The sequence below is a fragment of the Nanorana parkeri genome, unplaced genomic scaffold, assembly GCF_000935625.1.
Source record: "Nanorana parkeri isolate BGI_ZX_2015 unplaced genomic scaffold, ASM93562v1 scaffold293, whole genome shotgun sequence".
In the NCBI taxonomy this organism is placed as follows: domain Eukaryota; kingdom Metazoa; phylum Chordata; class Amphibia; order Anura; family Dicroglossidae; genus Nanorana; species Nanorana parkeri.
The window spans coordinates 988,815-1,006,958 of NW_017306561.1; the positions used below are offsets into that span (position 1 = coordinate 988,815).

An 18,144-nucleotide genomic window follows, 5' to 3' on the forward strand; every position below is an offset into this window, starting at 1 on the left:
CAACGCAGGTAAACACTCAACCATTATATGCTTATACAGTATGTGCGATTATAAATGTCCTATAAAAGCATATAAACACATGTATGTCATTATTAATGTGAATGAGGCTCTATAAAGTTGTACCTTCTGCTTTTCTCCATATAACTTGTCACTTTGAAAACTATATTTCTGTATTTTTTATGACACAGTTGGCAGGTCTGTCCTGAATCAAATCTTCAAAATCACAGTCACCTCAAATACTGACACCATTGCTCCTGCTGCTGCAAAAAAAAAAGAGGGCTAAGGCTCCAGTCACACGTGAACGGTTTTCAGCGCATTTACGGCCGCACAGATACGCGCAGAACTGCGCTAAACATAAAGCATTGCAATGTACAATGTTCAGACTATTGTCCCGCAAAATAGACCAAGAACAAGTTCATGGGTGGATTCCACACGTTACAGTTATGGTAATAGCCACAAATGTGCGGAATCCACTCCTATGTTAACGTATGTGCAGTTTCGTTCCGCACGGTTTTCCATTAGAAAAAACGCATGGAAAACGCTATCGCTGTGTGTGAATGGAGCCTTATGATTTCTTTCCCTTTTAAAAACATTGGCAGCAAGTATTTTTTCTCTTTTCAATACAGTCAATCTTTCTTTTCATACAGACCATGTGGCAGCTCCTAGTGACAGTAAAATACTTTTGTACTCCTCAAGAGTAAGGAATTGGGCATCAGCTTGCCCTAAACAAAGATGGCCGTCCGAGCCTCAGCAGCCCCTGGAGAATACCCAGCAGGCTTCGCGCTGCCCGGAAGGTTGCTGCTGCTGTTGACAGTATGGCGGTGGCTGTAGCCGAATGTGCAGGAAGGAGGAAGTGTCATTCATGTTAGAAGAGCCGGGTTGTGTGTGCCCAGGGGAGGTCGGTGAGCGGGTCCCCGGCATCCCGTGTGCTAGGAGAAGGGAGCCGGGGCGCCCAGCATGTGCTGACTGATTGCGAAACCTTCCGCCCGGCGCCATGTCCTTCTTCCGCAGGAAAGGTAAGCGGGATACCCATCCCCGGGGACAGGCACTCTGACAGCCCTGCCTTTGTCAGGCTTCGTACATGGCCTGCGGCTTAAAGAGGACCTGTCATCAGCGTGCTCTACATGAGATGACATTGTGTTGGCAGGATAATGATTCGCCTATGAAGTTCTTGTAATAGAATCTATCATGGTGTAGGGACGTTTACCCTGACTTGTCCCTGTGTGCATTATATGGGGCATGTCCGGCCCACTGATGTCAGGAGATCATGTGATGGGATGGGTAGTCCTCACCAGGTGTGTGACTCCCCCAGTTGGAACAGGAGGGGTATGTCTGTGCAGGAAAGTGTTAAAGTCTTATTACACCCTCCCTGTAAAAAATGACAGTGGCAAACCTTTGTACTTCCTCTCCTGTCATCTCTCTGCTATTCCCATCAAAGGATTCCCCAGCCTCTACTTTGTTTTTAGGGTGGCCCCTTTCCCTTGCAGGGTCCCCTGGAGCCACCTTTACCAGCTCACTCCTGCATGGCAAAGCTGCCTGATGTGCTGTCTTTCCTTGCCCAGGCAGGTGGGTGCACCATATGTAGCTTGTTCCCTAGCTCCTCCTCCAGCAATTGACAAGTGAGTGGGCGGAGAGACCAGCAGAAATTCAGTACTTGCACTCATGCGAAGGGCCATGTATGACTCTGCGGGCAGTCATGGGACCTGGTAATGTTTATAGGGGGCACCCTTCCTACCAGAAGTTCAGTGAAGTGACACTGAGGAATAAGGAGGAAGTGGCTATTGAGAATTTAAACATCCAGTGACTGGGGACAAGATTTTGAAATCAAAATGCTTCAGGATCGGCCAGAATACTGTAGTCACAAAAAATAAGAGGATTTAATACCACTTTAAAGCTGAACTCCCGTCTGACCTTTTTATCCTTACACTCGTGTCGGGCCCTCTCCTTCCTCGTGACGTGCCCTCACCTGCTTTGTGTCGGGCCCTCTCCCTCGTCGCGGCAAGTCTGTTGTATCAGGGCCTCTCCTGTGTTGTAACTGCTTTAATTTCCCTGTAAATTTGAATCTCCGCAATATAATCCTTTGAAGCTGCAGCAGCGATCTTGAGCCCACCTTAATTTCCTGTCTGAATGACCTCCATCATTTCTCGATCACTTTTCCTCCTGATCTGTGCTGTTGTTGGTCTCCTTCTTAAAGGAGAACTATGGGGTTAAGGCTCTTCCCCATAGTTCTCCTCAGGGTAACGGGAGGACACAAACTAGCGTCCTCCCGTCACCCTAGGCTCAGTATACCGCGAGCTGTAGCTCACGGTATACTGAGACGCCACAAACTAGCGTCCTCCCGTCAACCTTGGATCAGTATACCGCGAGCTGTAGCTCGCGGTATACTGAGACGCCGCAGTATGCCGCAAGCTGCTGCTCGCGGTTTATATAGACGTCGCAGCTGAAGCGGATCCCAACAATTGTGCCGGGATCCGCCCAGCTGCGTGACTGATAGCGGGCTCTGCCTATCTAGAGGCCGAGCCAGCTGTACCCGCCCCCTCCCCCGTCCGTTCCGCCAGTCAGCGCTGGCAGATCGGAGCGGGCAGAGGGGAATCCAGCCCTCGAGAGGTGAGCGAACGCCGGTATGTGTTCGCTCACTTCCCAATCTACTGAGCTGACCTGTGACAGTCTCATTGTCACAGGTCGGCTAGAACTATGAGGTGAGTGAAAAGCACTCACCTCATAGTTCTCCTTTTAAAGCTTTTGGCTTTCTCTGCCATCAATGATTTCATTCCTGAGCAGTGATCAGCAGGGGCTTGTTGTGAACCTTGTTGGGTCACGCAAAACTGTGACTGGCACATATCCTCCTGGCCCATCTAGCTGCAGCAGGGATATTGCCGCGGCACAGCTACACATCACAAAGGGGCGTTGTCAGTCACAGATTTGCATTGACTGGCCCCCACTCATCACTAGTCATGAGCTTTATGTGAAAGAACACACCCCCGGCATCCCCTTAGGACGGCATGGGAAGGTAATATATGTGAACTCTACACCTCAACTTTAAAAGCTAACTTTACCTATAAAACCATGTTTCATGTAATACCCATATTCAGATCATCAACATACCTGACTTGGGGGGGTTCTTCTCCCCGCAGGAAGCTGCTGTTTTTTGAATTTGGTGCTGCTGTGACAGGATCTTTGAATGGAGACTATAAGTCCCATGAGCCACCACGGCAGAGCGATTTGTAGTTCTTAGTGGAATACAAGTGCGGTAATTTCCATTCATTCTTCCTCCCATTCCTGTTACTGAATGTCTGTACATTGGTGCGCACAGGGACGGGAGGGAGAATCTGCAGGAGCCAGAGCGTTGCACCGACGGTCCACTGATATTTTGCCTAGGTGAGAATGACTTCTCTGTTACTTACTTCTAGAGTATAAATGTCAGATATCCCAGAAGCCTTCAGGCAACTCTGAAATCGCAGCATGTGCGTGACTGGTGGCAATTGCGCACTCAGCGTTCTACTTGTAGAATCGTATTAATTACATTGTGTGTACAATATGATTCCCCTGTTAGAGTGCTGAGTGTGCAGACGTGGGATCTTCTGTGACCAGCATTGGTATGGAGTCCCTTTTTTCCTAATTAGGTGGCAGCCCTGATCCATGTCAGTGATGGTGGGCTGGGACTACTGGGAAGGTGTTGTCCTTGTGCAGCAGTATGGTGATCATGTCTTCTATGGCATCACCTTCTTTTTGTTGCAAGAACCTTCACCATTGTGTGGGGAGGAGGGTTATTCTTGCTGCTACTTGCCTTCAGCAGACTTTAGGGTGGGGTAGACACCACAGATATCACCCCAAATACAACTAGTTGTTATTATTGCATCCCAAACATTGCCTTATCTGGGCTTATCAAATCTTAACCCTTGCAGAGGCTACCCCTGCACTGCAAGGGTTAAGTGCTCGTCTTGTCTAAGGAACTACAATAAAGTTATACGCACCTGAACCAAGATCCCAGCTTGCTCCTACACTGCTCCCTTCCCCTCTGTTTCATCGATGGAATGTCCCTTGGCATCCTCACATTCTGTGCACCGTATCGCATGTGATGACTCACAGGACCTTAGACCGCTGGAGTGGAGGGGGAACAAGGCTCCAGGGACCGGTCTAAAGCGGCCATACGTCTTGCGATTATCGTTAGATTTTTTTCCGTGCCCTCTTTGAACCGTCGTTTGATTACCACTCAGATCCTGCACAGACCAATGTCGTATCGATAATCGTTTGTTCGCTATACTCACCGAATTTCGGAATGGATTTTCGTTTGCGTATGTGCAGCGTTCATGTTGCGATTAGTTTTTTCGCACAAAATGCCACTAATCCATCGATTTTCTTTCGATTGAAAAAAAGTTTTTCAGCCTGACCGATCGAGGAAATTTGTCCAGAAGTACAGTAAAAAAATAAATCTTCAGGTTTCCATCAACTGATTCGATTATCGTAAGAAAGACCATTTGTGGCCGATTTCTGATCAATAATCAATAGGTGTATGGGACACCTTTACAGCAAGCTGGGACCGCGGTTCAGGGGTGTATAACTACCCCACCCTAAGGCCTCATTCACACACAACACAAGAGCAAAATTGTATATTGCTTATATGTGCGTATGTGCATATACGCGTGCACTATATGCAATCCCAGAAGGCATCATTCAACGGTCTTGGGGCGGTGCTCATGCGAAGATCACACTTTCGTCTGGGACGTGAGGAGAGACACAAGGTAAGTCTATGGACGCGTGCACCCGCATGGAGACACTTTGGGACAGGAAGTGCCAGCAGGGACAGAGGAGTCAGCGCTGGATCGGAGACCCGCAGCAGCGCTGGAGGGACAGATGAAAAGGACAGGAAAGGAGAAGATCTGATTAAGAGACATCATTTAAGGTAAGTGCTGACATTAACATTGGGGGGAGGGAAAAACATTTTTGACTTTAATGTCACTTTAACTGTAAATGTTGGCCCTTCAATAATTCCTTTTACTCCGGTGTGTGCGGCAATACTCCATATCCATTGCACAGTTTTTTGTGTGTACATCTGCAATCATATGTGTGTGCGTAGGGGGTTTGGGATGCTTTCAATTTTTTTTTTTTTTGATTGGTGCTCTTTATTGAGTCATTAGGGTCATTGTGCTCAAAGGTTTTCGCGGCACCAAAGTTGGGATTTGGTCAGCTCTGAACTCGGAGATGGTTTAAGTGCTTCCGGGTACATTACGTGCAAAGTAGAGAGAGGAACGGAGTCCTGTAGATTGAACAGGGGATGAGAGGATATCTTTTCAATGTGAAGGAACAAGTGTCCCAATTGGAAGCTTTTCCCTCCATCCCTCTTCTGGTGGCATTTCCAAATGTTAGTTACCACCTTTCAGTCCCTGTGACCTGGATGACCAGGACATTTAGGGCTGATTTACACCAGCAATTGCCCTACAATGCACAGCTGCTGGATACAGTGCTGATGTGTTGCTCTATGTGCACCACGTCGTTTACCCTTTTTGTTTTTGTTAGAAATGTATTGAAATGTCACAAGTTACATTTCATTAAGTTCTGTGGACGCAGTGCGATGAGAAGAGAACTTAGGGCTCAGTCACACCACTGTGCCGCTGTAACACCTTCCAATTGCACCTGCATTGCAATGTAACCCTCAGCAATACACTACTGCGTGTTGTGTTGCAATGTGCGAGAGAGAATCTTGCAGGAGCTATTTTTGGTCCATTTTGGTATGTTGTGCAACTCATTGAAATTAACAGGCAGTCCTATCGCAACACACAACATAACACATGTGTTTAATGCACCACAACAGCCTGCCCTGCCTTAAATGGACCCTTAGATTGGCTTTTAGATATCTCCATGAAAGTGACAGGTGGCAAAATGTTTGCCTGTCCTTGAGGGCTTGTTCACACCTAATTCACACTGAATCGAATAATAAGCCCTGTGTTCTGGGGCAGGAGGGGCGGTGGGTGGTCAATGGCACCGCAGCCACGCCTCCCGCCTGCAGTGCGATCGCCCGGACCAGAACACGTGGCACAGCAATGCACGCTGTCCGGTCCAGTCACAAAAAATAGAGCGTACACCACCACGCCCCCTCCCGCCCCAGCATGCAGAGAGGCTTGCTCTATGTGCGATCCAGTGCTTTCCAGCCACTAAGAATGCTGGAACGCACTTGATTAGGTGTGAGCAAGTTTGTGGAGCACCAGGAACTGCTACTCTATTGTTGCCCGAGCATAACAACCACATATGTTTAATAATTTCCTCCTTTACACTTGTGCTTTGAGGAGTGACATACATCAGGCCTGCTGTTTGGGAGATTTCCCAGCGAAGGTTTGATTGGGACTGGAGTCTCCAGTGTGAAATGTGCATCCAATACTAACACACTGAGGAAAAGGAACTTGACAAAGAGAACTCTAGGAAGGTCACTATAAGTAATAAACTCCTTTACCATTATGTATATGACTGGGAATTAGGATTCTGGAAAATAAACAGAACAGATATTCAATTCTACCCCCAACTCCAAGTAGAAGTCTCCAGTTCCTCTTGCTGCATTCTCCCAAATGTGAAAGACGTGAAAACTTCAAGAAGGAAAAAGTTTCCTAACATGTCTGCACCCACCTCAACTAGGAACTTGAATGTCAGCATCAAACCTGTCTGACGTCTTTGTCAGTGATTTGTGAATGTGAAGGACAAGCTTTTCAATACAAGTGTTCTTCATGCTAATTAGCGATGGTATCCAAACAATAAGTAGTGTAGTATGTGCGCCATTTCCTTGTCTCAGAAATCTGATGCTTTGATGTTTTTCTTTCCATAGGCTATGACAATGGAATAGGGTTCTCAAAGTGTTGACACAGCTGCCTGTAAAGGGTGTGTGAACAATTACAAGATACGGATGGTAGTGCTGTAGACAGACAGAGTTTGAATCTGCTTTACAATTTAAGAATATAATTATTTATAGACCATCTATACCCTCTAGGCTTTTTCCTCTGGCTTTTTCAAGGCAAGTTGACATGATAAATCTCTTAAAGGAAATGTAATTTACATTTTTTTTTATAGTAAATGCAGGTAGTAATCTGAATTTCTCCTGCCCGCTGTTAGACAATGCTGGAGGTAATTGCACAGACTGGGCAGGGCTCTTTCATCATTTACATTACGTATAGAGCAATGTGCAGTCAATCTAAACACCAACGTCTAAGCAGCTACAGCAGTAGCAAAGTTGACGATGTTGGAGGTAGGGCTGCAGCAACTAATCGATTATAATCGATGATTGAAAAAGTTGTCAACCAATCATCGATTAATCGGCTTCCGAGTGGTTTGCCCTGTTCACGGCTCCACACGCTGCACGACACACCTCCTCCCCACCTCACGCTCGCCGCTGCCAGAGCGGCCCGTATCCACAGGCCACAACTCTTCCCCTCCTCACGCTCACCGCCCGCATTCACGATCGGCACAGGGACACGGGGAGAAGAAGTAAAGAGGAGCGGTTGTGGGCCGATGACAGCCGCCGATAGACAGGCCCGATCTCGGAAACAAGTATGTGAAACAGCCGTTAACGGCTGTAGAAACGAGCGTGTCTTACCTGCCCGTGCAGGAAAAAAATGCCGTCTGGACACGGCAACCCGCGGATGCGAGTCTGCCGTCCGTCCGTTTTTTTCTTAACGGGCGGACGGCAGGAGGTTAAAATGTATTTTATTTTTTTATCCGATTAATCGAACTTAATAATTGGCTAACTAATCGATTTTGAAAATAATCGTTAGCTGCAGCTCTAGTTGGAGGGGATTAGACGGACTGGCCCGGGCTTTTACATGCATTTACATTTCACTGCAGATAGAGCAATGCACAATCAATCTAAAGGGCTGTGGGAGCATGGCTATTCACTCATAGGACCATCAATAACACCAACGTCTAAGCAGCTACAGCAGCAGCAAAGTTGACAACGCTGGAGGGATTTCATGGACTGGGCCGGGCTTTTACATACACTTGTATTTCACTGCAGATAGAGCAATGTACTGCCAATCTAAAGGGCTGTGGAAGTTAGGTGTAACTATTCACTGATTATACCATCAGCGGTGTCAAAGTCTAAGCAGCTAGAGCGGCAGCAAAGATGATAATGCTGGAGGGGATTGGTCAGACTGGGCAGGGCAGATAGACCAATGAATTGGTAATCTAAGGGCTGTGGGAGTGAGTTGTGGATGTTCATTGATGGGACAATAAACTGTATAAGCAGCAACAAGGATTTCAATGCTGCAACGCTATCACTGCAGAAGGAAAAGTGTTGTCACCCTATCAAAGGAAGTATCTAGTGGTTCTACTGGCAGGATCAATATTTTTATGAATATTCCAGGGGGAACGTAGAAAAAAAGAGAGCTCTGTCTTATTGGTGTGGGCAGCCTCATCACTTGTGTGAAATTTTAGTTTGACCGTAGTTAGGAGACTCTAGTCTATTATTTGTTTAGATATGCATGTGTTTGTAACGCATGTGAATGTACGCGGCAATGCAAGCGCTAAAATCTTTCCTCCGCACGGATTCAGCTCTTTTGGCGCTATTATATATCCACGGACGTGCGGAATCTAAAAAAAACGACGCTTATTCTATTTTGCAGGCCGCATTGTTTTGTACCGCGCGGCCACCGCAAAAGTCGGATCCTTCCCGGCGGGGTCACGTAAATACGTATTTTTTTTTTCTACTCGCACACGCCCCCTAGCCTGCGCGCAAGCAGAATCCCACCGTCAATCTGTACAGCCGTTACTGACTGTTACACATACAAGCGATCGGCGGCTCTATAGTCGTCCGATCGCTTGTATGTGCCGCCATGTGCGCCACCCCCCCTCCTGCAGTGCCGCCATCCCGCCGCCCCCCCTCCCCCCCTCCTGCACCCTCTCCTTCAATCCCGGGTCCCCGCTGCTCCATCTGCGGCCTGGGACCGGCTCGGGAGGGTGTCAGGGGGAAGATGGGAGGAATATCAGCATGTTCCTCGCTGATCTCCCTCAGACGTTTGAATGCAGAAGTGATGTGTATTATATCACTTAGGCACTCACCTGTCAGTCCTCTGGCTGCTATTGCCAGAGAGAAGAAGCTCATGAAGCAGATCTCTGCTTCATGAGCTTCTTTGGGGGTCCGCCCGTGACATTAGGAGTCTTAGAGACCTCTAATGTCTCCATAAAGAGGACCTATCAGTGTGCCTGTGCTATCACATAGGGGGATGTTATCCCCCCTATGTGATAGCAATAACGTTAAGTGTAAAAAAAATAAAGTAGCAGATAAAGAAATTAAAAAAAAAAAACAACATTTTTTAAGTCCCCCACCCCAACATATACGCATATATAAACGTAAATATGCGTCGGGTGCGCCAACGTGCAAAAGTGACAATTGCGGTACACATGTTACATATCGCCGCGAACGTCGCAGTGTGAGCAATAATTCTAGTCCCATCAATCGATGATAAAACTAAACTGATGAGCGGTAAAAGCTTGTAAAGCGTTGCCTATGGCCAATTTAGGGTATTGTCGTTTTTTGAGGCTTCGCGGGCGCGTGCAGTTTTAAGGCTTGACATGTTTGGTGTCTTTTTACCTGACGTACCCAGTCTTTTACATTTTACCAAAAAAATGGGTATTATTAAATGTTTCATAATTGAATATAGGGAGAACAGTTTTTTTTTTTCCAAAATTTACGGTGATCGCCTATATGTGAAACACCCGGTACCGGGTGTTCGCATTGGACGGGTCTTTTCTGCCCGTGCGTGCCCGCTAGGGGGCGCGCGCGAGCAGAAAAAAATTGCCGTCTAGAGACGGCAACCCGCAGATGCTGCAGTGCCGTCCGTCCGTTTTTTTACTACGGGCGGACGGCAAGAGGTTAATATAGTAAAAAATAAAACCCCCAGTGGTGAATAAATACCACCAAAAGAAAGCTCTATCTGTCCCCAAAAAATGGTACAAAATTCATTTCAGTACAGCGTTGCATGACGGAATAAATGTCAGTCAAAGTACCGCAGCGCTGAATACTGAAAAATGGCCTGGCCAGGAAGGGGGTGTAACACCACAGTCAGCAAATGGCTAAAGTGCATTGTTTTGTCTGTTTAGACCTCTGCAGGTAGCCGGCTGAATACGAGCAGACAACCACTCCCGTCTGAATGGAACCTAAAGGTGGCCATACACTTTACAACCCTCGCAAGACTTTTGTCTTGCGAGGGTTGTAAAGTACTTAAAAAACGTACGATCTGCCCATCTTGGACAGGCAGATCGTACTTGCGATCATCGCAAGCTCGCCCCCCTGAGGGGCGGGCTTCCAATGACTGCAATGCTGAACGGGCAGTGTGCGCGTGCGCACACCAGCCCGTTCGGCAGTCATCGCTCGATCATGTTAAAAACAAGCCGAAAATCGTACGATTCTCGGCTGGTTTTCCAACATGCTCGAAATACAAAAGTTGTGCGACCGTACAATAGAAACGGTCGCACGCCTTCCATACACGCGGGATTTCCCGCGTTTCTCGTATGAGAATTGTGCAGTGTATGGGCACCTTTAGGTACAACCAGGGAGCTATCATTTTGAAAAGAGGGCCAGCAATGGTAGCCCCTATACTTAATTTGTGACAGAGTCACTTTAATGATATATTATGGGTTGTTTTGCATGGATGCTGACCATACTCCTTGATATAAAGCTAGCCACTAGAGTTAGAATCTGCATATCTTTATATAAAATACTTTATGAAAACGTGGAATTGTAAGTAGTTATAAGTAGTTATAATGTATGACTCACTTTGCATATTATCTGAAAATGTGATCTAGTTTGCCTTTGATACGTTTGTGTAAAGTGCGGTAACCTATAGCAGCTGGGGCAGAAAGGGGCACTCTCATTTGACAACAGCATTTGGATGGATCTGGGGATTTGGGTGCCAATTGTTCCTACTAACCATGCTGAGACACGTACTGTATGTGGCTCCTTGTTCTGTGTCTCTGATTTAGGAGAATGATGACATTGTCTGGTACATTGTCCCCTCAGGGGTGTGCTTCTGTTCTGAGCCTAGTCCTGCATCTTTCTGTCCATATCATTTTTGTGAAACTGGAGCCATTTGCTGTCTGTGCTTTTTCTTTTTTGTGTGAGGAGAATATTTGACTCTTAGTGCCATATTTAGCATTTGTATATAATGTAAAACATAAAAAGAACACTGATCAGTTTCCTAGTCTTGTTGTGTTTTTGTATTACCTCAGGCATTTGTAATGCTTGGCCGTTTAATCTGTAGCTTGTGCACACAGCAGCTCATTATTGTTTCTTGTGTGTTGAAGACATTGAAGAAGGATATAAGAAAGCTGGCTGATTGGAAAATATTAGTGGCTGGCTGGAACACAGATCCCTTTTGTGCATGTGTTCACAATGCCTTGTTTCTTAAGACTTAGTGGGTTAGCATAACATGAACATGCCTAGCTCAGAGACACTGATGGCTACTAGCACAAAACACTGAAACTGGATTGGTATGGAATGTGATGTGTGAATTCAGTTCAACAAAGGCATTGCCTTCACATTGGAGGAAGTACCAGGTAATAAGGAGATGCTATTGTTGACCTCCTTCAAAACATGTCAGACGTCTGGCAGTCTCTGAGTGATTGACCTGTAACAAGTATGCAGCAAGTAAAGTCCAAACTCTTGACCTGTATACATGTTTAAAGTGACACTAAGGCCTTGTTCACACCAAATGCAGAGCAGGTCCGGTCAGGTTTCTGCACACGCACGCTAGTCTTTTAGATGCGTTTTTGGCTAAAAAAAAATATAGATTTTTTTTTTAGTTTAACATGGGCTTTCAGTGCGTTCCAGGCATTTGCATGCATTTTTGATGCATTTGCAGATCCAGAGCAGGTAAAATAGGGCCTGCTGCAGTTTTTCTGGTACTTTGTGTGAACTAGCCCCGAGGGCTAGTTCACACCAAGCGCGGAGCAGGTGCAGAGCAGGTGCCGACCGGATCAAAACTGCGTCCAATGTATTCCTATTGTATTTTTAGCTCCAGTTCACATCGCAGCGTGCAGATCCAGAGCAGGTAAAAAAACTGCAGCAGGCACTATTTTACCTGCTCTGGATCTGCAAAAGCATCAAAAACACATGCAAATGCCTGGAACGCACTGAAAGCCCATGTTAAACTAAACATTTTTTTTAAACGCATCTTAAAGACTAGCTTGCGTGTGTGGAAACCTGACCGGATCTGATCTGCATTTGGTGTGAACAAGGCCTAAACTCAGGAGTTAAATCTTGAAAATGATTCAAGTATCCGAACTATTAACAAAAATGTATCTTATTTGTGTATCACTCGGCTGTAGATCCTCAAATCATCTCTGAATTGGTGCCGACACTGTCCTTCCTTCTGGAGGGTGACTACTTTTGTTCCCCATGGTCCCTGTGTGTGTTGTAAAGTAGTCACCGCTCCAAGCTCTACAATCTCAATACACATGAGCAAACTAAACCTGAGATTCTATGTGATCTTGGAGTGATGACTACTTTACAACATATACAGGAACCATGGGGAGCAAACGTAGCCCCCCTCCAGAAGGAAGGACAGTGTCGGCACCAATTTAGAGATGATTTGAGGATCTACAGCTGAGTGATACACAAATAAGATACATTTCTGTTATTGCCGTGTTTCCCCAAAAATAAGACACTGCCTTATATTTTTTTTCCCCAAAAAAAACACGACGTCTTATTTTCGGGGGATGTCTTATTTTTTTTCCATATATAGTACTGGAGAAGGGGAGTGAAAGAATACTGTCACACAGTGTCACAGTACGTTACCTGGCTGCAGCTCACCTCAGCTAACCTCACTTCGACCCCACTGGCCATGCCGCGCTGTGTCTGCTGGGAAATGTAGTTTTCAGCGGCAGCCAAGGCAGACAGGTGTGTGTGCAGTTGGGCAGGCGGGAGGCAGCTGCGGCCAGTAAGCTTTTTGCGGTCTTGCTGCATCCAAGCATATGTGCAGCAACCCACGAAAATAAGACCTAGCGCTATCTTCAGGGATTTCTGTAATATAAGACCTACCACCGAACTAGGTCTTATTTTCTGGGTAGGTCTTGTATTCCAGAAATCCCTGAAGATAGCGCTAGGTCTTACTTTCGAGGAAACGCGGTAGTTAGGGAAGTAGAACCCTGTGATTCAGGTTAGGGGGAAGTAGGTTGAGTGGGGGTCTGGGCAATGTGTCCATGTTTCATGTTGCACTCTAAATATGGGTGCAACATAAAACATGGTCAGAAAGGTAAACTTACCCTATAAGCGTATACTGCACTATTCCTTAAGGCCTCATTCACACACAACGCGAGCAAAATTGTATATGCGAGTATATACGAGCGTATGTGCGTATATGCGTGCACTATTTGCATTCCCAGAATGCATAATTCCTAAAAGAATTTGAATGAACTGTACGCATGCGCGTAAAATACGCATAAATACGCTGCCCGGACGCATCTTGGTTCCATTCTGTTTTTGCGCATGTTTACGGTACGCGAATATATGGCTCCGTACTCAGCTATGTGTATGGAGCCATTTTTCTGCATATGGGACAATACGCACGAGCGTATACACGCGGCAGTGTGAATGAGGCCTAAAGGAGAACTATGGGGTCAGGGCTTTTCCCCATAGTTCTCAGGGTCACAGGAGGACATAAACTAGCGTCCTCCCAATACCCAAAGCTCAGTATACTGAGACCGCTGCAGCCGGGACGGATCCCGACATTACTGTCGAGATCCACCCAGCTGTGTGATAGGCAGAGCCAGCTGTCAATCTTGAGGCAGAGCCAGCTGTGCCTGCCCCTTCCCCCCTTCGTTCCTCCAGTCAGCGTTGGGGACAGGGGAGATGATCGAGAAGTGAGCGAGCGACGGTATGTGTTCGCTCACTTCCCAATCTATTGAGCCTACATGTGACAGTTTCATTGTCACACGTGATGTCGGCTCGAACTATGAGGTTGAGTGGTTTTCACTCACCTCATAGTTCTCCTTTTAAAGGCCGTGACACACTGCACGCGAAGCAGCGCGGAGCGGGGGCGCGCTGCCTTTGCGAGCAGTGTGTCATGTAATTTTATGCTCGGCAGAGGATTATGTATCAGCATTTTGAGAAATATTTGATCATTACATATAGCGTTACAGCGACACTGCTTTCATCTGCTCTTCTTTTCAGAAGGACGGAGCCACATTTGTTCAAGTATCATGTCTGATCAAGATATAATGGACTGTGATGCTGGCAATCACTTAGGCCCCATTCACACTGAGCGATTTATCGCGCGGCAATACCCGCGATATCGCGGCTATTTACTGCGCAATATCGCTCTCCAATGCATGGCAATGGGGCTCTGTCCGTCGCTGTCGCTACAGCAGGACCCTTTTTGGAGTGGATTTTGCAGCGATTCTAGCTTGCTCAATGCAAGCATTTGCAAAATGCAAATTGCGCGACAAACGCGTGATTTGCGAATCGCTCAATGTGAATGGGGCCTTAGGCCTAATTCACACAGCGTAAACTCGGGCCGTACACGTCTGTGCGGCATGCACGCCCGTATCCGCTGACTGGCGGAACGGACAGGGGAGGGGGGGAATCCCTGCAGGGAGCCGTGAGTGACAGTCATAGCTCTCTGCGGGGATAGATCGAGAAGTGAGCGAGCGACGGTATGTGTTCGCTCGCCTCCCGATCTATTGAGCCGACCTGTGACAGTCTCATTGTCTCAGGTCGGCTAGAACTATGAGGCTGAGTGATTTTCACACACCTCATAGTTCTCCCTTAAATATGTATAAAATCTGAAATCTTCGCTTTCAGAATTCAGATCCACTTTAACATTTATATTACTTTGCAGCATACGGTGCACACTTCATTGTGCATGTAGGCCAAATTAGAAGCATTGCCTCAGTAATCTTTTCACTACATTCCAGTAATAAAGCATTTGGTGACATGTCTTATCAGCATCTACCTATAAATGAAATATTAGTTTTGGGTGGACTTGGCTATATGGGAGGGCAAGCCTGCTTGAACTCAGTTGTCTTGTTTTCTGTAATACAATTCCCTTCATAGGAACATTAATAGTTTTATGTTATAACCAAGAAACATTCTTTTCTTCTTTTATAGTTAAAGGAAAAGACCAGGAGAAGCCAGACGCCAAAGCATTTAAAGGTTGTACTTGCTCTTATGTCTTTTTGTTTTCTTTTATAAATGAATGTTACAATGCTTGTTATATGCAGTTTAACACAGATAACATATGTTGGAGACAGACTGAAATATTTGTTCCAGCTCTCTAGAACCCTCAAGGTTTTTCAGGTGTATCAGAATAGATGCATCTTGATGCTTGGTGTCCTGATGGAAGTGTAAGGTGACTGGTCAATGCAGCTTGTAAGGTACATTCAGAGCATCTCAGGGCTGTAATGGACTTCAGCATGCATAAGTTGGCATCTCTTAAGGTCGTATTTCACCTGACATGATACAGCCCCACTAAGGAGAAAAAAGCTTAAAGGAAATGTATTCACAAGGCCTTGAACATGCAGGTGTCAGCTTGTATTAGAGCAATGTGTACACCAAACAGAGCATTTTCAAAGTTTCTTTAAGCTTCAGACCGTTTATTGGAGCCTTTAACCCCTTCGTGACTGACGACGTACAGGGACCCGCCAGGACTCTGTATAAACTTGTAAAGCCGACTGTCGGCTTTACAATAGAAGCGATTCTGGCGATCATGGTGTAACATCTTTTATATTTTATTCGAAAAAAATTTGTATTTTATTGTGTTTTGGGGCATTTAAGTAAATTTTACACTAAGTTTGGGGGTTTGATAAGGAGTTTCGCTAATATCGTACAACATAAACATTTGCAACTACCACCATTTTATTCTATAGGGTCTTGGCATTCAGAAAATATATAATGTTTGGGGGTTTTAAGTAATTTTCAGGCCTAAAATGTGGAATATAACATGGGTGCAAAAAGAAAAAAAGGCCTCAGTCATGAAGGGGTTAAAGCACCTTTCTACCCAAGTTTAGGAATGTTAAACATATATTATCATAAGAATATTGGCTGTCTCTTTAAACATTCTGCCATCAGGTTGTCCTAGGATATCAAACAGTACTGGTCTACTGAAAGCTTGGTGAAGCTGCTAGTAGCTGGTTAAAGTGACAGCCAGCATTGCCATTCAATTCTGTGTTTAACAATCCCAAACTGCAGCTGATTGATGCTTAAAAAACGTCATTAACGCTGCTCGAAGTGTATGACTGTTGCTAACTTATTTTAGGTGGGTTTCCTGGGCCTGTGATCCTAGCTTTGTTACATTTTTGAGTCTCTGAGCCTGGAACAAACATGTAGGTAGTGAAATTTGGCAGATGGCCTATTCTCCACTGGGTTCATGTGAGCCTATAGGAATGTGCACATGTGTATTACATAAATAACCTGTTATATGTATATACAGTACAGACTGGCTAAATATATATTTATATTCCAGATCCAGCACCTATACCAGTACATTCCCCATCACGGAGCCCCAAAAACAATGCCTTACTGGAGGCAGCTGGACCAAGCCATGTGGCTATCAATGCCATATCGGCCAACATGGACTCTTACTCGAGCAGCAGGACTGCTGCGCTTAAAAAGCAGCCCACTCATATGGAAGCAGAACACTTTGGAGACCTAGGTAAGAATGATCTTAACCTTATACAGCGTTACTATAATAGCCTTTGTGTTCTGTGTTTAGAGCATCACTGAGACTGGTATGTTTTACATATATTGGGTTAAAGAGAAGAGGGGCTTAGCTCTGCTTTAATGGGTGCCGGCCTTAAAACAAAATATTTTGGCAGATTCCAAAGTCAGTCTGGAAGTTAACTGTTCCTCTGCCCATGCAGGCCAAATGAAACTGGTCTCATAACTCCACCTATGGGCAAAGGAAAGGTTCATTTTAAGAAGCCTGAATTTTTTAAAAACTCTATTATAGATCTGACCTTTTGGTTTTTAAAGTGTCAGTTCATGCAAAACTAATATCTGTGGGTTGAATCACACATTTATTTTTTTTAGAACTATGGCATGCTCTTAAAAATATGTGCTGCACCAGTTAATTAACAGCTTTCTTCTAGTCCCCCTGCAAAGTCCCACAAATAGTTGGTGATCCTGGCAGTGAAGTCCGCCTAATGTAGCTTTCTGATGGTGTGGCAACAGTGCTGCACTGCTCCTAAATTTGGAGCATGGTTGCCACTCTGATGAAGGTTGCGTCTGCTTGCACAACAGTGGGATGAGTAAGCATTGCAGGGAGCATAGCTATCAGCAGGGTACACTGCTGATTTACAAAACACAAATGAAGGAGGATTTGGATCAGTCGGGGAGGTAATGTAAGTTTTTGTTTTCTCTTCTTTGAGGCTTGGCCATCACACAGTAAATGGATTTGGTACTTGTGTAGACTGTCATACAGGAGCCTTTAATTGTACTTTATTACATTTTGTGTGTGTATGTGTATATGTACACACACAAAAGTGCCAAAAATGGTACTTTTGGCATAATGCCGAAAGTGGCATTTTCCTGCCGATACATCGGCACATCCCTGCTTTCTTTCCTCCCCGTTGAGCGCTGCTGTGTCCCAGCGGGGAGGAAAGAAACTGTGATAGCCGCCCGAGCGCTGCGGGAGTAGAGTGCTGTGAGTGGCTGGCGTCTCCTCCCACCGCTCAGCCTCCTATCACAGTCCGGCAGAGCGGTGTGTGGGCGGAGACAGGCTGAGCTTTCCTCCCTACACCGCTCGCTCAGCCTCCTGTGAAGCGTGTCAGAGAGGAGAGCAAGGTACAAACACTCAGTGATCGCTGAGTGTTTGTAGATAACATGAGAACATGGTATGTTTACTATATCCTCATTTATGAGTGAATGGGAAGTGATCTACATCACCTCCTGTTCATTAATAGTTACGGTCTGACAATTTTTTTTATTTCGATTTTAAAAATGTCCATTTCAGTGCACCCCTAATATATCGATCGATAGATAGATAGATATATTAGGGGTGCACCCACATGGACATTTTTAAAACCGAAACAAAATTTTTTTTTGTTTCGGTTTTAACCCCTTCGTGACTGACGACGTACAGTGTACGTCGCCAGCATCGGGGCTGTTTAAACAGACTCCCGGTGACTTTTGCCGCCGGGACTCTGTTTAAACTTGTAGAGCCGACTGTC

The 18,144-nt window shown here is 45.7% G+C and overlaps 1 protein-coding gene across 1 annotated transcript in view; it reads left to right on the forward strand.

Annotated features, from left to right (window-relative positions):
* The first annotated feature begins 793 nt into the window (after window positions 1-793).
* AKAP10 (A-kinase anchoring protein 10) overlaps window positions 794-18,144 on the forward strand; it is a 39,919-nt gene continuing 22,568 nt past the window's right edge. The window contains exons 1-3 of the mRNA XM_018557636.1: window positions 794-1,016; window positions 15,086-15,130; window positions 16,440-16,628. Coding sequence (XP_018413138.1) covers window positions 995-1,016; window positions 15,086-15,130; window positions 16,440-16,628 — 256 coding nt within the window. The 5' untranslated portion in view covers window positions 794-994. The remainder of the gene's footprint in view (window positions 1,017-15,085; window positions 15,131-16,439; window positions 16,629-18,144) is intronic.